The 22,075-nt window shown below is 38.9% G+C and overlaps 1 protein-coding gene across 1 annotated transcript in view; it reads right to left on the bottom strand.

Moving 5' to 3' along the window:
* The window catches only part of TPH2 (tryptophan hydroxylase 2), a 51,050-nt gene that overhangs the window by 16,724 nt on the left and 12,251 nt on the right, over positions 1 to 22,075 (bottom strand). Inside the window, exons 6-8 of the mRNA XM_057377912.1 lie at positions 19,402 to 19,598; positions 17,556 to 17,691; positions 12,582 to 12,708 (exon numbers count right to left, since the gene is read on the bottom strand). Coding sequence (XP_057233895.1) covers positions 12,582 to 12,708; positions 17,556 to 17,691; positions 19,402 to 19,598 — 460 coding nt within the window. The remainder of the gene's footprint in view (positions 1 to 12,581; positions 12,709 to 17,555; positions 17,692 to 19,401; positions 19,599 to 22,075) is intronic.

Genomic DNA, 22,075 nt, shown 5'->3' with positions numbered 1-22,075 from the left:
AAAAAAAAAAAAAAAAAAAAAAAAGAAAAAAACAGGAAAAAAAAAAAGAAAAAAGAAAAAAAACAAGAAAAAAAGAAAAGGCTGAGCAAACATATCACTGCTGTCCAGCCACACTCTTTAGTCTATGCTGCCTCATATGACACACTTAGTTCATTAAGATCCTTCAAAATTCATGGGCTGCAAGCAGGAACTGTCTTTATGGCTTTGCCACTCCTGTTTTCCAGATGTTTGTCCTGCTACTCTTCCAAACAAGGACTTGGCATTAACACAACATCAAAGCATGCACTGTCCTGATTTTATAGGCTACAGGGGCAAGGGCTAGCATGCCATAGTGCTCTCCTCAGCTTTGTGGCTTATGCTAGCACTTGGAGAGTGTGACTCCTCCAGACTTTAACACTGACAGGAGGCATCGCAAAAGTGAGAGCAAACTTKGAAACAAATGCGCATACAAAGAGATCATTTGTCTGTCCTTTACCTGACAGCAGGCTCATTTTATGGGTTATTGACCCGAAGACTATTACCCTGAACTGTGAATTCCCTTGATTAGAAGAACACCCAGAGAACAAATAAGAACCACCTCAGACACTTTTCTTCCCCCAGCATCCAGAGCCAGAATCTCTACAAAAGCCTAGGTCAATCCTTGGGACCCATTTACCACAACTACCTGTAGACCTCAACACTGGTCCAGCATTGTTTGTCCTGCTCTAAAGAGACCATCTTCCCCTCCACAGCAAGCATGATAAGCAGAGACTCRGAAGAGAAAGCATAAAGTTGCAACACTCCATTCAATACCAAGAAAACCTCTTCAGGCTAGGGAGGAATAGTTCATCCTTTTGAAAATGCTGCAATACTCCAAGGAAATTGCAAAAGGGGAAAACTGGTAGAGGATTCTCTTCTACTTATCCTGGGAGAAGTTTTTGACAGACTAGTAAAGTAAATTCACAGATTATCAAGTAGCAAAGGTGAAGCAACTAATCACAGTACAGGCAATCCTCCCTTCTATAAGCAGGGAGTTTACTGAATCACTGCCCTGTGCCAGTCCACTGTCAGAATTAATTACAATGAGCTGTGAGGCCTCTTTAGTAATTACCCTTGGTCAGCCCAGAGACAGACCYGTGTTCTCCCTAACAGGACTCCCCTAGGGAAAGCACCAGGCTTATGTGGTGCTTCTTGTGATGTCATTCCCTGGGGCAGGCTGTGTCCCCACTAATTGCCCAGCCAATTACTGCCTATGGTAGTTGCACTGCTGGGAGTGATGCAGGAGAGCCACTGAGCCGCCCTACCATGTTAGCCAAGGAGGAGTAGGAGATTCTTGTGTAGGTAATCAGCTGCAAAAGTCCCAATGTATCTACTAATGAGGGGAGGTTACATCTTCAGAAAGGGGAGCAGCCTCCTGAGGCTGAAAGGATCTCATAACTTGTTCAAGTTCTGTAACTGTGGGGACAAAACCACATTGAAGAGACAGGGACGATTGGCCAGTGAAGTTTTAAAATTCTTATTTCTAGAGAAAAATGTGCTATTTCTTCATAGTCGTATTCATTTCAAATTTATTCAGAAGAGCAGAAATGGGTCAGTATTTTATTCCAAAATTACCAGCATCCACCACACTAATTTTCTAAACATTTTAAAAAGAAAATTAAGTTTTTGCATCTATTTTCYGAAAACTGATTTAATAGCTAAGACTTGTTTTCAAACATCACAGTTTCTAACAGCAACACTGCCTTTAAACTCAGTGTTCTTTTAATCACATAAATGCCAAGGGACTCCCAAAAGCTTTTGTGACTCTTAATGTGTTAGCTCAACCTGCTTTGCAAAAAAGAACCAAAAAAGATAGTAGGCATAAGCACAAAAGTGTAAGTTCCATTCATGTCAAGCTGACAGACAGATCAAAGAAGAAAAGTAGMTCAGGGAATTTTAAATAAGTATTAATTTTGCTACTAAAAATATATCCAAATTGAAGATGTTTTTCACAGCCCCAAACAAAGTCTTTTTCAAGTATAGTTGAGCACCTTCTTGCTGATTTTCAGCAGTGAGGGCATGTAAAATGAAACTATCGTAACCACAGAGTAGTCAACTGAGTCACCACTGACTTACCTGCCAGCAGTGTGTAAACACAAAGCAAATCACATGAACATGTATCCAGCAAGGTGGAAAAAATACACTGGGCAAGCACCTGTGAGCAGAGAGATTGTGGCTCTTCATTGTACCCAAGTCAAAGGAATTTACAGTGGCTGTGGTCTGGAAGTCACTTACCAAGTGTGAAGATCACTCCCAAATTGTCACTAGTGATCAGACTCCCACTGGTAGGCAAAAATTCTGTGCTTGTGTAGGTCCTAAATTCACTGCAGATGTATAGTATGGACCTGCACATAAGCGAATATGCTTATTCAAAGCTGAAAAATTAATCCTATAAAGGTGTTTACGCTCGAGAGATATAAAATGTCTTGTTAAACTATAATTTTAGCTACTTTTATGTAGTCAAACTATATAATTATTACAATTACAGCCTACTGATTCAAGGTAGGGAACAAAAATCTCCAGGGGGAAAAGAGAGTAATATTCTTTACAGGGAAAAAAATTATAAWCTGTGAGTACCCACTCTTTCTAGCATGTCATGAAAAAGCTCTGAGCTGAAACTGCTTTATCTAGCTCTATTTGTAAACGCCATCTTTATTAATGTCACAGTTATAATATGTAGAAAGTTTCTACAAGATAGAGAATATAGAAAACTTAAAGCTAATAACTGAAACAAGGGTCCCCAGTCTAAATGAACGGTCTGTCTGATGCAAAAGCAAACTAAAAAACAGAATGAGAGAGCGGAGAGGCTGTTCAAAGGGCACCATCATGTCGAAGTTCTGTTGACCTGCACTGCAACAACTTCAGCCACARCTGGAATCAAACCAAAACAACCCAAATTAACAGCCACAAGGCCCTTCTCAGTAACCTTTTCTTTGGCTTCAACAGTGCTCTCAAGGTTTAGAGTATTCGCTTTAACTTTCCAAAATCATCAACAGATAAATCAAAAACCTTTATACAATAACTTCAGAAGGCCTGCCAGCTCTAAGAAGTATCTAACAGAATTTGCTGCATGCTGCACCACGAGTTTGGACAAAGAAACAGACACAACTGCAAAATCATGTGTCCTCCAGAATCAATTCTATCCCCACAGATATTCTTATTCCTAATATTTAGAATTCATATTCTTAAATAACAGGTTTTGACAAAAAAAAATGATAAATATTAATTTTACAGCAACAAATTTACTTTCATTTGCTTGTGTAGAACTCTATTGGCTTTTAGGATCTGGTATACATGGAAATGAGGTTAGTACTTAGCCCATGGACCTAGCTCATTGAAAGCAATGGCAAACCGCCCCCCGGCCATCTGTAGCATCAGCATTGGACCTATAAATATATAATTAAGCTATACTTGCAAAATTATTATGGTAGATCACCCAAAAATACCTGAATTAAAAATTTAYGGGACCATATTCCATCCAGCACTTTGATGCCATCTGATCGAAAGGTGACAACAGGCATAAGAACCACTTCCAAAGTTGCAGCATTAAATAATTAAGCTCTTGGAATAGTTAGCTCTTTATGGATGCCAGACATGTTATCTCTTACTTCSGTACTTTAATCTGTGCTTACAAAGAAAGCACTCAAACATGCTGGGTGAGATAATTAGACTGAACACATGAGGTATGTCTTGTCCTGTGGTTATGAACATTAAATTAGGATCTGTTCAGCCCTGTACAGATATGTATTTTAAGACTCTTTTCATAAGGTACTATTTGGGTTATGCACAATAGCTACATGTATGAATGTCCTTTTGGTTGCAACATAATTCACTGAAATATCCCAGACAATAAAAAGAATAGTGYGTAATTTGAGGACTTTAGTGAGGCTGCATCTGGAGCACTGTGTTCAGTTTTGGGCTCCTCAGTATAAGAGAGACATGGAGCTCCTGGAGCAGGTCCAGCAAAAGGCTGTGAAGACTCAGCGACTGGAGCATCTCTCTTACAAGGAGAGACTGAGGGAGCTGGGCCTGTTCAGTCTTGAAAGGAGATGACTGAGAGGGGGGACCTCATCAACGTGTGTCAGCAKCTGAAGGGAAGGTGTCAGGAGGATGTATCCTGGCCCTTCTCAGTGGCGCCCAGCAATAGAACAAGAGACAACAGGCCAAAACTGATGCAAAGGAATCTCCACYAGAACATGAGGAAGAATTTTACTGTGGGGGTAACTGCACTGAAATGGATTGCCCAGAGAAGTTGCGGAGTCTCCCTCCCTGGAGATGTTCAAGAACCATCTGGAACACAATTCTGTGCAATGTGATCCAGGATGACCCTGCTTGAGCAGGGAGGCTGGTCCAGATGATCCACTGTGATCCCTTCCAACTTTACCCATTCTGTGACACTCTGACTCTGCAATTACACATCATTGTTTTAGTTTCTGCCTGAATGCAGAATTGCTGGGCTTCCTTCTCCTGATGTGGTCKCTGACCCCTGAAATGAGGGTTGGGTATGCAGGGTAACAGCCATGGTTGCAGAGCGCAGTGCAGCAGGACCCTGAGCAAGGGGAGCCTGGAGCTGGCCCACTCCATCACCACTGTAGGTCCCAGCCAGGTAACCAGGAAGCTGCTCCTAAGAGAACCCTTCCTACAGTCACCTAAACAATTTTTGCACAGCACTCCTCAGGTGCTCTGGCTACATGGAAAGAATGGATAAAGCCAATTCCTCCACCTGTGCACTCACAGTACAGACATTCCCTCAGTCCTAAGCAAGACCTAGACATGGCTGAAATGAGCTACTACATGCTAAACTCCTTCAGTTCCCARCACACCTGTGTGCTGCTGCTGCTGGTGGATGTTCATGTCTTGTACAAATGACTTAAATAATGCGTCACAGTGTGAGTGATACCTACACAGAGCCCAGGATTCACTCTTTCCTTCTACATGCCCGTGAAAGCACMGGGGTAGTCAGAAACAGAAGTAGCAATATATTCCAAACCTTTCCCTTATTGTTTGTACCATCCYACTATTTAAACCTTTATTCCTGTAACTTGCATGTTACCCAAGTGAGTTGTGTTTGTTAGTAGTTGTTACCTAAAATATTTGTCTTATTGTTGCTCACTGGAAGCTTAAGCTGGCTAATTCTTTTGTCCCAGTTACATATGTTCTAGAAAAGACATTTTATGCCTTTTTTTGTTAATACATTATCTATTCTAGGTCAAAAGGGAAAACAAATATGAAAAAAATCCTATCAAAATTCATAGACTCCTTTCACCCATTCCTCATCCTATCTCAACTGGATCTAACTGAATTGGCAGATGGTTGCCACTTGCATGCACTCCTAAATTCCACAATTTTTTCCTAGAGTATGTTTCAGGCCCACTTTCATTACTACTGTAGCAGAGCAAACATTCAGAGTGTGAGCTATTGAACTACTGGCAAAGATTGCTATTGCAGAATCTGCAATTTCTTAATGAAAATGAAGTTGCTTCTGAAAATAAACAAACGTAATTAGCAAACCAGTGCTGTGTGAAATTTGCACCATTCTCTTGTTAACCTCTATGTCAAAATGTATTACTTGTGTGCATGAAAATTTGCATTTGCAGTTCAGTAACCTCACAGATTATGATCTAAYCACTTTTGGAAACAAAATGCTACAAGAAATAAAAGCAAATCCAGTCTCWGGCTGCAATTTGTTATTTTAATGGAGCCTTTTTCTTTAGCGCTTTTAACTGCTTAGGGCTTGATCTTCATAAATCACATCCTGTCTAAAATGAACTATATTATTTCTACAGTAAAATTTCTAATTTCATCCCTGCTCCCAATTAAGTCAAATTAGTTCTCTCTCACATCTAGCTTCCTTATTACAGGCCTGGRCCCAATGATACAAATTTATAAGCATTTTATAGAACAACACTTCTAGCTACTTGTGAGCACAAAATTTTGTCAATTAGACCAACATGAGATCCTTTCAAGAAGCAGGTTACTGACCTGACCAACTTGGCACCCTCATAGCAACAGGTGAGCCCTCTTTCACCTGCTTAATTTTGAGGGACCGGGTACAAAGCACAAGATGTTTMTTTCCAAGATTGGCACATCGTATATTGATCTACCCCTTTCTGATCAGAAACTGGAGGGACTCATATCCTTGCATGGTGATGTGAGATGGATCCATTGAATCCTACTCTCCTCTTTCTTTCATCCCCAAGCAACAAATTGTGTCAGCTCTAYAACACCAGGTCCACTCTTCCTACCATAGAAAAGGCCCTCACTTCTAGCACATCCAAAACGGACTTAACGTCACAGTGCTACTCTTTATCAAAACTCGGGTTAGGGTTCAAGCTCCTCATTTACCCTTTCCWCAGCCTGGTGACTGAGATACCCTCTTTTTTCCAGTCCTACCTARAAAGGTGGGAAGGATTTAAGAAAGGAGTAACATTCCTCAACAACATGAGGAGTAACTAAACAAACAACTGGTTTCCAATCCAGGAAAGTCGAGAACTAAGCAAGAAAATGTGTTCTGTAGTCATGTTGGCATACAGAAAGCCTCAAGGGATGATTTGATTGTTCGTTCATCACATACAAAAATCCTAGTATAAATCAGGTGAAAAACAACAAAATGAGATAGTTCACCAGACAGTGAATAATTGAGCCATAGAACTCATTGACAAAGTTACTGCTGATACTAAAAATTTACGTGTCTAAAAAYGTAAACAGCTGTCTCTGGACAGAAATCCTTTCAGAATTATTAAATACATAGAAGCCACATTGTGAGAACAAGAATTTCCCAAGTGTTTGAATGGTCAGAAGCTTGGAAAATATTTGAAAATAGTCAGATATGCTCATCTTGCTCTTTCATCTCCTCTAAGCAGCTGTTTATGATTGGACACAAGGCACCAGACATGGCTCTGAGCACCACTGCAACTTTTACAAATTCAAACCTGGAAACTGACTCTCCAAACTCAGAACAAAGGCCTCAGCAGATTGCCAGAATTCCTGCAGAAAACACTGAGCATTACCTCCCATTTCCAACAATGGAACTCTTTAACCTGGAGTGCTAGTTTAAAGCTAATTAGGTATCTCTGCAGACATTTTTTTTCTTGTGCCACAAACCTCTAACAGAATGACTGTAAAAATGCACTTCAGGAAAACACTGCAGTATTCTAAAATATTCAGTATCGATCTATGGAATTGTTGTGGGTTTTTTTCCCTTTAGTCCTGTTCTGTGACATAAATACTATTTTTCTGCCCACCTTTTTGATTATGCTTAACGTAGGAAAGACTTCACATCAGTGCTTCAGCTACTTTATCGAAAAGTATTGCTGAAAGAAACCCTTAAAAATGGAGACCATTACTTTTTATTAATTCCTTTAGAGCATTTTGCAGAGCAAGCCCACAAATTATAGAACGGTTTTAGACCAGTAGTAAGTGGGCCCAGCAATACCTCAGCCAACAAAGTAACCCATTAGTAAGTCATTCTCCCGACTCAAAAACACCTGTGTGACATTGTAATGATCAAGAAAGCCACAATTTTATCAGCTTCCTCTAATGCTTCTTGTTAAGGTTTCAGGTTTCACACTTGGRCAATTTTGAAATACATCTGCATATGGGTGATTTTGCCTGGTCAAAGCCGGAAACAGAAATATAGCCCAGGCTATCTACTGATAAACAATGCAGATCATAGTGTTTGGAGTCTCATGCTGTACGGCAGGACAAGGTCTGTCTAGAGTGATTCATCAAACCCAATTTAACTTTATCACCCTAGCTTTATCCTGGGAATTGATTCATCTTCTTTAAGTGACATACAGCCAAAATCAGAGTAATTTTATATGTTTTCTATAAGCCCATCAATTTACTCAAGCAGTTTTAAGTCGTATTCACTTCCAGCTCTTAATGCTGCAGTTCCTTTATTCACTAACTACAGGYGTAGCTGGAAGTAAGACTTTTACAAGAAACTCCATTATGTCACCTCTGGATTTAAGGCACTCACTGTGCTCACTCTTGACATCTGTCACACATACATGGCATGCAACTGGGATACAGAAAAAAGACTAAGCAGAGATTTGAATGTTAAACTTCAATATGCTCAGTGACTGCCATAGCTCTTGGGCTGTMATACCAGGTTTCAGTTGGCCAATACATAATTATCTTTATATGTCAGAATAGCTTCAGCTGAGGAACTGGTCACAGACTTACAATGATGGTTAGCTCCCTATCTATCATATCACAACTAYAAATGAGAAACACACCAGCAGTTTCAATTTTTCAGATGTACAGTGGGAATGTCCAAAATCTCAGATTTTCTTCTCAGCTCCATCGCTCATCCATGGAGGAAGACAATAATCCAGTTCCCAAACTGTACTTACAGCCCAGCACTACCAAACAGCCCCTGTGGGAAATTTAATCTCTTGTTTGTGAAGATCAGAGGCTGCAACAGTCTGTTCTACCTRGTGAGACCAAGAATGTTGAGTCTCCCCTAATTTACCAAATGCTACTCAGTCTTTATCTGAAATGCTCTCATTCTTCTGTTCTGGTTATCTCCTCAGCAAACAGAATGAAGAATTGTCCTGAATTATGTGCCAGTTCTTCAGCATGGGAAAAGAACTAGAATTAAATCAACAAGACCAGATAATATTGATTCTGAGGGAAGACAGGCAAGTAAAGTCACAAGAATTACCAAAACCCAGGGAGGCASTTCTGAATGTTGTTTTTATGCCAGTATAGAACTTTAAAATATTTTGTTTGTGATACACACACAGACAAATTAAAGTTAGCTTTAGAATGAACAATCAGCCTCAGTCACCCCCCAGGCAAAGTGCAACTTTTAGATTCATAACAACCCTGAAATACATTTAAAAGATCTCATCACATACAATTCCTTCAAATTTAGAAGCATTTTTTGTGGTTTTCTACGTAAAGGATATCAAGAACTAAAGAGATTTCTTGATTGTCCTGTGCTGTTACAAGAACAAGTTCTAAAGAACTGAATGTTTAAATGAAACTTCCAGTGAGAAATGACGGGAAAAAACTTAGTGCAAATAATTAGGCCCTAATGACAAAATTCTTGGATGGAAAGATTTGGTACAAACTGCCTAAAACAGACACTCTGCTAACCTCTTCTCTGAACCACCACCCACTGAATTTCACCTACACAAACACTTCCTATACATACTGGATCTTGAAGGGGCAGCCTAAGCTATGCTGAAACAAGTTAGCAGGAGTCAGGAATCATTTCTGCCACTAGCAAGATGGGCAGACTCCTGCTTAGCAACTTGCAGCTTTACAAAGACAGCTCCCAAGTCCACAAATTATAAGCTAACACTGAAATGTAAACCGAGATGTATTTTTGGTACTATTTTCCTGACAAAACCTTATGTTATGTGCTGTTAAATGTTGCAAATGATATACTATATAAATTAGTTGAAACACCTCATGTCAAGTCCTCTCTACAGTTTATGGCTTGATAGGTAAGCAGAAAAGACAGCCTTTTTTATTTCTGCACTATGTGAAAACAGAAAGACCAGACATGCTGAAAAATCAGCTCAAAAGCAGTTTTAGAAAATCAATCAGAACAGCACACRACACGAGTAATGATGACGATAATTAATATCCATACATGCATGGCCAATATTGTATTTTCTCAACTAGTAACTGCATTATACCACACTCCATAAAAAAAGCGGATGGTGCAAATATTCTGTTTCAGTAACATAATCTCTTATTTACCTTTTTTTACACCTTTCCTCTTTCTTACTCACAAAGACTGTAAAGGAAATGGAATCTCTCAATAAACCAAAAGACAAAGACAGTCTTTTGGCTCTCTCAATATCCACTCTCRTGACAAAGCAGAAGCAATTCCTTTCTTCTTTCCTCCATCTGACCACGAGCCCCCAAGAAGATGACGGGATCTTGCATACTCTCTTTTCAGTTCTCTTTCCTGCAGCTACCCTTCTCCCTCCAGATGGCCASCGCCAGAGCCCCTGCAATGCTCTCCCATTTAATCCCAGCCCTCAGTGGGGCTGCACAAGTGTGACTAATTACAATTTATCAAACACTTCTAGTCTGCCCAGGCACCAGGCTCCAGTTTGCTCTRCATCCAGTGTGTCAGCCCTGCAGTGACAAAAACATCAGACGTTTCCTTTGCAACTCGGGACTGACAGGGCACAGAGAGCAGATCTATCAAAGCTGATACACAGTGTCTTTTTGAGAGCAGAATGGAGCAAAAGATTATGAAATGACCTGTTATAATTCTTCTCTTTCTGGTCTGAATTCCTAAGAGGTGTTTTCCTGTCTTCCTAAAGCCGTCATCCTCCCTGTAATGGCTCAGCTGTTAATGTCACTATCTTTTGAAACAGGTCATGCTAATGGCAAGCTTGCTTTGGGCATATTGATTCAAGCTCATTAATATGCATGCTCTCTCTCCATTCATTTGTTTCTCTATTTACTTTGAAGTCGCCTTGTTGGAATCTCAATGTGTTTCCGTGTTAAGACTCTTGCCTGGCATTTCTCAGCTTGCTGGGTCTGTTTTTCATCTAGGATGGAAAAAGGACCGACGGTATTCAATGGCACCTCAGGTGATATTTGGTGCCCAGCTGAATGAATTTCTTGGCCTCCTCACCCTCACCACTGAGAGATATTATTTCTACTTTCTTTCAAGTTGGCTGTTTACATTGTGCAATTTAGGGCAAGTAACATCTCTGTATTTGTCAAGCATCTGCCCCAGGGGAGCACAGCCCCTCGTTGTGTACCTACAAAAAATAACACCACCAGACTCTTTTTAAAATGTCCCTTCCACCTGAAAGAGCTATTTCCAGCATGGRAGGAGAAATCAACTTTGACTCAGATATCAAAATTCTCAGTGTGATAAGGGAAAGTGATTCAGCTGTCTTCTTTTATTTTTTGCCTTGTGATTCAGAAGCRGTTCATTGTTCAGATGACACAGTCAGTCATAACTGGGAGCTTCTGTGAGGGGGAGGAGTAAAAGCATTTATATAATATTCAGAGGTCACTTTATATTAATATCCCTACCCAAACAGACCAGTACCAACTTTGTCCTCTGCAAGAGGCCCATGTCATCCAAGGTTATTTTGGGGTGAAATATTTGGACACACCATTTTGCTAAAAGTACTTRCAGGGACAGTCAGTTAGGTAGTTTTTCTTGAGACTACATGTCCTGTCGAGGTAGGTCTGTTTCCTACTAAGTCCCTCCCAAGTAAATGTGGAAATACCCACCCAACTTTCATGATTCCTCCATACAAACAAGTTTCTTCTCCACACACATCCATCAGAAAAACAAGGAACACACCCCAAAGCATGTGAGAGGAGTTGGCCATGAGCAAGACGTTGAGCCTAACTAAGGAGTGAAGCCAGTTTGATTAACTAAATTTGATGGCCTCTTCTGGAAGGCTACAGAATTCAAATCAAACAAATGGGCACAAACAACTTGCAGATAGAACTCTAAGCCTCTGCTAAGCCAGTGCATCAAAACTTCTACAGTTTCACTGAACCAAGTTTGACTCCACATTCAACACTTACTTCCAAGTCTTTAAATCTCCACTGTACTTCTTGTGTAGAAAAGCAGCAGTATGCTGCAACAGTTTTAAAGTAACCAATTTCCCTGCTTGATCTCACTGAATTTTTCAGAAGACTAAATATTTAGATGTGGAGCTTTTCAAATATGGACAGTTTAATCCAATATAGYTTCCTAAATTATTTGCAGCATTAGTTTTAACAGGATCCACAAAAGGAAAATATTCAGTAAGTAAACACAACCAAACAAAATGAGTGGTAAAGACCAGRCTTCACTAATTTATGTCATGATACAAAGGGCTGCATGCAAGTCACTGGAATATGGCAATAGAGCAGGGCTGACAGGTGGTCAGGAGCTGAGAGTCAAGACAACTTGACAGGGTCCCTCACACAAAGACCAAGAAGGCTCCAGTCGCAGTAGCAWCTAACAGCTTTAACACACAGCTCACACTGTCTACTGGCTGCTGCCTCACTTGATGCAACACAGAATCCCTCTCCCAGCAGTCGGCTGGGGCACTTGATCTTGATCTAGACCTACTGCTGCACAGCCTTGGCTTAGTAACTACATATTCTCCAATGTAAGCAGCAGGTGAGGATGCAAYGTCATCTCAAAATCCATCACATGCTGCAATACAATTAAGAAGCGCAAAACTGAACAGTGAGTACAGAAATACCAGTGCTAAGAGCCAAAGTGGCCACTTGTGGAGGAGCTAATAGTCTAGAGATCAGAGTACACACCAAAATGTTTTAGGTTGTGGGKTTTTTTTCCAAGTTTACATTTCTTGTTTCCAGCACCTTAAAGCAGAAAAAATTCAGCTAGAGATTGGTGGTTATTGCAAATAAAAAGTGGAACTGATTACCTAGTGTGCTCAGCTTTGGTCTTATTAAAAATAATGGAAAAACACCTAAAACTCCATGATTGTCAYATTATAGTCACCTGGAACCTGAAAATATAGTCAACTCTAATAAGACAATGCACATTAMTTCATCAACTAAAAAGGAGGAGAGATGAGAGAGCAGGCCACAAAAAGATTTTGACTCACAGTGGCTAATTTCTGAACATCTTCGTCAGATGCTCCCAGTGAAGCAAGTCCTATCTCTTGTGAAAACTGTGCAAATTTTGGATCAGCAAGTAGAGGTACATGTCCCAAGAGTTCATGGCAAGTGTCCCTAAGGGAATGGAAATTAAAAGAGAGTCATTACAGAAACTCATACCATATAATTCCATAATTAATTTAACATAAGCCTTTTTACATGGATCTGACCCCTTCTTTAGAAGTCTTAAAATGAAACATGGTTTTYACAGTGTAGTTCTTCCCCATGTACGGTTTCTACGTGTAGGCAGAAACACACACATTTGCATCTGTTAAACAGGTCAAATGTCATTTAACCCCAGCTGTTCTGTGATTTCCTCATCTTTTCCAGATTGTGTGGAAGAGCCTGATCACCACTATCTTTCAGGCTTGGTGACATGAAAACTGAACTGCCCAGACGAAAGCCAGAGGTCTCACAAGTAAAGTTTTCAGCTTTTCTCTCCACATGAATTAAAGTCCAACACATTTCCTCTTCCCCATTTCTCTTTCCRTACCTGGGTAGAATATCAAACACTTTGCTACTTGCTCCCAAAAGTTTGGGGTAATATTTACAGAGGGTTCTAYGTGCTAAATTTCTCATTTATTCATGAGATCCTACTGCAGTTACTGGGTACTTTTGTTATGCAATCTACTTTTCAGCAAGCAGATTTCAGAAAAAGCAGAGAATCCAAATAATTTCAAAAAGAACAGCTGTTCACATCTGTAAGTGCATTTTTATTCATGACAAAGTGCAGACATAAGTGTACAAAAAACTGCTAACAGAAGTGCACATGCATCATCTACAAAAGCTTTCAAACAATTCTGAAAGTTTTGCTGCATTTGTTCACAGGAAATAATGGACTCAGTAGTAAAGTTCACTTTAAAAATCCAATCTGACATTTCCTTTGCTTTTGTGTCTTCAAAGACATTCCTCTTCTTTTTTTGTTGTTTTTTTTTTTTTTTTTTTTTTTTTTTTTTTTTTATCCTAAGCCGTAAACAAATGTTTTAAAGGCAGGGAGAAAGCATCAAGTTTTCTGCCTTCTACCCAAAATCATCCAATTTGTCTTTTATAAACTATTTTTGTTTGAAAAGTCACAGAACCTGACATTTCAGATAAATCATGAACAGAAAAACAACCCTCTATATAATTTAAAGTCTTATACTCAGTATCTTCACTAAGAAGTCTGAACCAATAATGTGTAGGTAGACAGTAGTAAATAGAAGTTCTGAATATACAAATGAAGGTTAAAACTTTTGGTATTCCTACTTTGCCTCACCAAAACTGTATCAAATACAGTTCCAGTACTGGAGAGCCACACACAAGTCTTCCTTCTCAGTCCAAATGGTCTCATCGATAGATGTGGAGCAACACTTGCCCATGTTACAGTCACACTCTTTGGTGAGACAAGCACCACTGCGAAGTTGTGTATGACAAGTTTGACAACTTCATATATGAGCAATTCATTCAACAAGACCCACAGCCTAGATAGTAATCCCTTTCTCACTGGAACTCAGACTGGAAAAGTTTATTAGCGCTGCATGATATCCATTTCTTTGTTCAGGAGCTGGTTTGCATCAGTTGACCAGATAATCATCAAAGATAATGACCCTTTTTTAATTAATTCGGTTTCAGTCACAAGAATTTCTTCTATCATCCCCTGCAAGACTTAACTCACTAAACAACACAAAGGACAGCTGGGAAATGTAGTCTGCAGTCTGACAGACACACCACTTCTCAGTACCAAGCAATTCACTGGAACAATGTGATTTCTCCAACCTTCAACTTCCAACACAAAAATGGGCCACAAAACCCATTCTCTGGAAGCCCAGCACACCAATTCTTACCTCCACTGGACAAAATGAGACTAATTGTGAGCATCTGTGCTACACTACAGGAGTCCAAATATACCTCACTTTGTATCAGATGTAGACACCTGAGCAAGTGTCTATATCACTATTTTCCTGTCCTGAAGCCACAACCCCCAGAAACAAATAAGAAAAGATGAGTTACTCCCAGCTCTGCACTGGGACACATGGTCTTTGTTGTGTCCAGCCATGCAGACAAAATGAGAACAGACAAAGCCTAATCCCATTAACTTGTCTCTGTTGGCAAGGGAAAGAGAACGAGAAGGCAGAAGATATTTCTCTTGTGCCTTTAGCTTGTAGATTCTTCCATTAAAGCTATGCAAAGTAGTATTTTGAATGTGCAGTTATAAAGAGGGGAGCTTGAAGCAAAAAGCATATGAACAAAAAAATAACCAAACCCACTAAATCTTTCAGGCAGAAACATGAGCCAGCATTTGGGATTGTCAGTGAATTCTCAGACTTCCCTGCCAGTCTGGCCCTTTATAGATAGTCTAAACAATATAATTCTTCGCTTAGCTACCAAGGCTTTATCCTTTTGTTTTGTCTTATTCTGAAAATAATTAAGTTCCTTTAATTTATTCACACACATTGCTCAGAGAAAATAAGATTTTTGTAATGCACTTCTCACAGCAAAAGATTTTTCTTGGAGTAAATTAGTTAGTAGAGCAGAAGAAATGTACACGGCTCTGTAAATGTAGTAGAAACATGATTAAAATCAGAAATAAGTATGCTTTAAAATGCATATGGTAGTGATACAGATCAAACCAAATGAACTCCCTTATTTGTATCTAGCTCTACAGCTTGGGTGTTAAATCTGACGGAAAGCCCACTGAAGTCAAAGGGAGCTTTTTTACCAGGTTTATGTCATTGAAATGCACATTCACCAGCCAGGGACCTGCAGCAAACCTCATTATGGCCCCATATATCAACCAGCAGATCATTGCAACTACTGCAGAAAATGAAGAGCTGTCCCCACTCAAGTCAATTTAGTTTTCCCTTTGATTGAAAGTACCAGGACTTCACTCTACACTCCTGGTAACACTCACTCTGTGTTCTATGCTACGGGAAAAAAAAAAAAAAATTTAAAGGGGATTTTCAGAATTTTCTTATAGAGTTCTTGATAGTCAGTATACGTTACTTAACTACTGTGAACCAGTAAGTCTGCAAGAAGAGAGTATAGCATCATAAGAAAATGAAAACTTAAATCCTCTGTTAGTCATWGTCAGAGGTGTTAAGACTATAACCTGCATTTGTAAGTTCAGCCCAAAGAAGGAATAAAAGCCCTCATTCTAACTRAACTATTATTATTACTCAGTCAGAGTACTTACTTTCCAGACAGCATGAACAGAGAGGTTACAAAAAAAGCAGCTGCCATTACTACTAAGGATCAGCCATGATCCGTTGCATAATTCTGAATGTAAGCAGCATCCTGAAAACTACAGGGCTCTCAAACACAGAAATCAATGAACCAGAGAACATAATGAAAAGCCCAGACACACTTAATTGCTTCTTGGAAGATGTTATTTCCCTTTTTTCTGTTGGAGTTATGTACCTAAATCTGTTATCAGTAGATGAAAATGTTCTTCTAGTTWGTACTAAGTTAATAAATGTCATTATTCTTTTGCTGAACACTGGTACAGGCTGCAGTCTGAAACACTGGCTTCCCACAGGAAAGGAAATCATTGATGCAAAACCTGGTACTTCCTTTGCATCATTTATTTTTTTGAAATATCTACAGATATTTTCAGATAGACTAGAAGGGGTTCAGCCCTTCTTTCCATCCAAGCCCTTCTTTCAAGATTTTATACTGCATCAATTTGCTTACAAATTTAAGAGATTAAAGTTCTAATTATAGAGGTTACAAAAGTGACTGAATTCCTTCAGGGATCACCACCTCCTTTCCAAAAGAAACACACACACAAATCTAGCCTCAGAGCATTTCAGCAAATACTTCACCCAATTGAGATGCTGAGGGAAGAGGCAGATAAGTGTCTAACAGCACCACCTGGTGACTCCTACCAGAATAAAGCTACAGCATTTTTAGATACAGTTTAGTATGCTGTGCCATGAAACCTTTTATATCCAAAAATATTACTCCATGGTTTTGGCAGTCGATTCATGAAATCAAACTTAGGCATGAGTCCAAATGTTTACAGGGCTGGAGCTGAATATATATGTATGAATCCTTTGTGTCAATTTGGACAAAAATCAAATACAGTCAAGTAGTGCAAGCTGATTAAACCACAGCTACAATTTCATGCTAACTGCCTGATCACTGATTCACTGGAAAAATGTATTGTGGTTACAAGATCAGCAGACACCTTTGGTAAAAATACCTCCATAATATCTGAATTACATGTATTGTTATGCTATTACTGCACAAAACATATGTAAGAACCAAAGTCTCTTTGATTTCCTTTTTCCTCACTTTTCATCAAAAGACCATATGCCAAAATATTTCATACTAACTTGCAATATTCTGTTTTGGAAAAGCTGGAACACTGTCCCATAAAAGTCACAATTAAAGTGTTTCTTATTTCTGTCATCATGTTCCCTGTAACAGGCTTCATGTCTAATATTCTCACTTGGTAAGAGAATAGTGCCTCATGGCTTGTTTCTGTTGTGTTAGTGGAGAGAAATGAAGTTGAGCTGCGGAACCTGGTCCAAAAAAAGACAAATGGGAACACAGAAAACCAAATTAAAATTCTAAAAGTGGGGCTTTTTTTAGATTAGGGTTTTTTTCACAACCTCCTTCATTGTCCAGCAGAAAATAAAATTGTAGCCACTTCTTCAAAATTTTTAGGTGAAAACTCCGTTTTCCACTGAAATATAATCCAAATAGCATTTCTGACCCACTATATAAATAACTGAGTTGTTTAAGATGCTAGTAAAAAAGTCAGCAAAAATCTGTGAATTAAATTCTGGCTTGYCAATGTGAAGGATTTTATCATCAACAGTGTAGGGAAAATTTCACATTTGTAGGAAGGTTCCTCCTTTCAATCCTGGCAAATTCAATTGGGTCTTTTAAGAAAATGGYGAGTGTATTCTGTTAGTACTAAAGCAAATGCAGCAACTTACGGTTCCGGTGTGTACAGAGGATCTGAGCCGTGCCGTATGTACTGAGTGCAGTGGAAGACTCTGTAGGCTAAGCCAGCTAAAAAATCACGGGGAGACAGGTATCCAGCAACTGGTCTCACTGTGAAGCCAGACCTTTCTGAAGGGAAAGAGATAATAAAAGACCACATTATATATATCACTGTATCAGTTTCTGGTGACAGATCTGCTGTTAATTATTCTACCAGAAGCAGGACACGAAGAATCTTGATAATTACCACACATAATTTTCAATTATTACATACAGTAAGCATTTTGCATTGCTAGCATACGTATAATGAAAACAGCTTGAGGTATTTCAAAGTCTGTTTGAATACCTTTGTCCAGGAAAAAATGCTAAGGTACCATGATGTTCTTAAAATTTTTAGATCTGGTACCAAGTGGGAGAGAAGCTTCCATATTGGAAAATACTATTAAAAAACTAACAGAACAGAATAGAATTAAAACAAATCTGTCCTTATTTTTACAGATATTGTTTGTGCCAATAAAATACCAATTTTTACAGTTGAGGCACTCATTTAAATATTTAACAGTGTTCCTTTGCTAGATGAGTCCCAGAGGGAAAGAGTTTCAGACCCAGTGACTTTAAAAAGCATGTTTCTCTCAAAAATTAATTCTTCACTCTTTCGAAGTTTCTACAGGACCATGTTTCAAGCTTTTCTGCAACAGATACTACTACCTGCTCTATGTAGTCTAAAAACATATTAACATATTTCTGAAAGTGTGAAATTTTGAATTTCTAGCTGCGGAGAGAAAGATCTGTATAATTTGGCATCATTCCTTAGAGACTGTAGCACAATATATGAGAGACCCAGAAGAATACAATCAAATTCAAATAATGGTGAGTCAGCTATTAGCAAATGACAAGAATTATGGATGAAGCATGACTGAGGAAAGTAAGCCTCTCCTTACAAATTCTGTATTTCCTTTAGCTTTTCCATTTATATATGTGGACAAATGCTTTGTAAATTATTCTCTTACCAGCACATAAGATGGTTTTCTTTCAAACACCCACCTTTATAATATTTTAGTTCCTAAGTAAGAGGTTTAAGGAACAAATACATGTATCTGAAGGGACCTTTGAGGAGAAATGCAAATCTTAAATTAACTCTATGGTGGCTTTTCTTCTAGAGCTAAAAACCACAGCTCCATGTCTGCCACATTTTCCACATGGGATACATTTACATTACAACTGAAAAATAAGATTATTTTCAAACTTAAATATGTAATAGATTGATCCTTTAATAAATAAAATGAAAGACAAGCACCATGTCACCTATAGTATCCAACATATTTTTCAACATATAAATATAAGGACTAGCCTCATGAGGTCTTGAGCACTCAGGAAAGCCTCATATTCATACACAACAATGTGCCAAGCCTGCTCTCCTTTTTAAATTCAGTTATCTTGGCATTTGACTCCCTCTTGCTCCTGTCTGGATATTTGGGGGATGCCCGGTGTGGTTATCAGAGCTCCCAATTTGTAGCAATGAGCGGGCAGCACTAACTCAACTCTTTCTTTTTACTGTACTGAAGGATTTTCTCCCTGTGCAAGATAACATCATGCTTTACATGTTCAGCTAATTCATTTCTCTCCATTTCATGCTTGCAAATACCTACATAAAATTGTCTTAACACAAAAAACTCCCTGCCATGGAGAACACCAAAACGAGAATGATATTTCAGGCTAAACTGAAGACCACTGACAATSCTGTGAGTTTTCTCATTCAATGTACTTTGTACTCCATACTAACAAAAAAGACTATTTTCATGAAACAATATCTACTGATAAACCAAATATTAATCTTACCTTTAAGAAAAATAGAAACATCTTCCAACTGAGGAACATTATCTTCTCTGTATCCACAGTACTTGGTCAACAGAGGAAAGTTTTTTAAATATTCACGACAAGCATGTGTGGGATAGAGTTTACTGAGTTCCCTAAATACCACCCCCCAAGTTTTAACTTCTTCAGCTGTGTACTCCACTCTGGGAATGGGTTGACCACTGTCGGAAAAAAAAATACAACTGAATACAACCAGATCATAGATAGTAACATTTCTGCAAAAAATGTTAYTTAAATAAAGGCAAATGAAATATTAAAACAATTTAAACTATTTTAAATTGACAGCTTGATGTTTCTTCCTTAGAATTATTTCTTCATATTATGATGCACATATTCTGTCATTTCCTTAAGAACTGTATTTCTTACTGAACAATCACATTATTTCTTAATCTTTGTACATATCATAGTAGAAAGATGGATTTCTTATATACCAGAAATATACCCTAGTCCAATACCAGACTAATATTTCTCCACTTATTGCCACTGRTGCCTTTGCAAGTGGATAGCTGAAGATCCAGATTCAGTCTAACATGCAAATTCAGTGAGACCTTCAGCAGACTGCATGCTCTGTCCATTCTTTAAAATACATAATAATCACACAGCATCAAATGCTGGGTGAAGATTAGGCAATTACATAGATGCTTAGAAATTTATGGATCCAATTAAAAAAGATATATTTATTGCTTAAACTGTTGCTTGTATGTTGCAGATATCTTGAAGCCCCAAATTCATTCAGGACTACAGTATGGRGAAGCTCATCTCAGAGTCAGCAGCCTAGCCTAAGTGAAACTAAGCCTTTAAACACATCTCTCCATTTTTTTTTAATTCTGCCATGTTCCTCTGCCCCCTCCCCCTTGCACAGATGAACAGATATTGCAAAACAGGAGCCTTCCAGGGTACCTGCAAATCTGTTTCTGACATCCAAGATTTGCCTTGAGTMGTTATAGCTAATTCAAAATGCTATGTGAGTATTTTGAAGAGCTCTTTCCAAGTTGCACTGCCTTGTATTTAGCTGTRAGGAATTTCCCATGTCATGGTCATGGACCATCATCTCATGTCATTGATTTCCCCTAGAAATGTTATAAGGTTTTTTTATTTAATATTCACAATATAGAACAGGCAATCACTGCAATATGCCTTTTCCTCAGGCATCTGCTGCTGCTGCTGCACTGTAACAAGTACAGACTGGCAAAGGGATTCACAGGATCCTCCTCCACTCTATCAGTCCTTATCTCTCACTCTCCTGCCACAGGGCTGGCAACATGGGCACTCCCAGCCCAGTGCTGCAGCTTCTCCAGCATCACAAAAAAGGATATTTAAAGGATATCACTGCAGCAGGAGAACTGCAGTGCTGGGCTTTTGCTGGCAGTTGTTGCCCAATTCATAATCCTGTCTCCACTATATAAGGTAACAAGGAATAAGCCCTCATGTCACATTTGATTGCTRCTATGCAGTCCCTACATGCACAAGAGAGGATCATCTGCCCTACATTCAYTGTGGTTGTCACCTCATCTTTATTGAAAACTTACCATTTAATCCCCTTGCCTTTCATGATATCAAAGCATTTTGATCCATGGCAGTTATCTGTCAGTCAAAGGCAACTTTGTATGAGATACTCGTACTTGGTAAGGATTGCTGAATATCCAACACATGCACTAGTTCCCTGTCAGCCACTTTTGCAAACATGACAAGAATTGCAACACATTTAGTGAAGTATTTCTCATCCACAGAAGCTGCAGTGGRTCTGTGCCCATCCTGTAGTGGGAGACAGTCCTTCAGATCTGGTAACTGTCTTTCCCCTTAACACCTTATCAGCCTTAAATTGCCTGCCAGCTCATGGAAATCTTAGCACAGCTATACTAAATTATACCATACAAGACAGATACAAGCAGGCTGCTACTCTGGTTGGGTTTGCCAGAATACCCAGCCTCATCCCTTTTTCTTAGGCCTGACCACTACTATGGATAATGCTATAGTCAGCCCTGGCAGATCAAGGAGGAAGATATGTTTTTCCAGTGGAAAAACTCAYGTTTCTATTTAGCCTGTCACTAGAGAGGCATAAACACAATCAAGGATCTGAAAGATTGTTCACTGCTCACTAAAAGGTTTATAACTTAGTTATTGTTTCAATTAATTCATTAGTACTGAAGTAAGGATCACTGAACATTAATTCCTTAATAGGCTTTATGCCTAGGAGAGCTGATCTCGTTTCCAGCTGAACATGATACTGCTTCCTTTACAGAGAGAATCAAGGCAGCCAGACTTGAGGGAGGATCTATGCCTTTCTCCCTCAGCTCTGCAAGCCTCATATTTCTTACCTTCTTATTTCAACAAGCAAGACCCACCTTGCACCCAAACATTGCAATAAATCACAAAAATGGCCAACCTGCATAGCCAGTTTCCTTGTGGCTAAGATGACTCTACAAGCTAACTGAATATGAATTTTTATTTCTCCTTATTAAAATAGGTTCCTTCCATTTTGCCATGGTCATGAGCTATCAACTCATATTATTAATTGCCTCTTAACTATCGTATGTTTCCTCCAGATTTAATTTTCTCAACACTTTTCCAAATCCCAATCAGTCTCAAAGGACTCATTAGCAAGACTAAGGCGTTTTTGCCTATCTTTAGGATAGAA

This window comes from Malurus melanocephalus, unplaced genomic scaffold (assembly GCF_030028575.1).
Source record: "Malurus melanocephalus ecotype Western Australia unplaced genomic scaffold, MMel_1.1 scaffold_10, whole genome shotgun sequence".
In the NCBI taxonomy this organism is placed as follows: domain Eukaryota; kingdom Metazoa; phylum Chordata; class Aves; order Passeriformes; family Maluridae; genus Malurus; species Malurus melanocephalus.
Note: the sequence above shows the minus strand (reverse complement) of the source record. Positions and strands in the feature narration are given on the sequence as shown.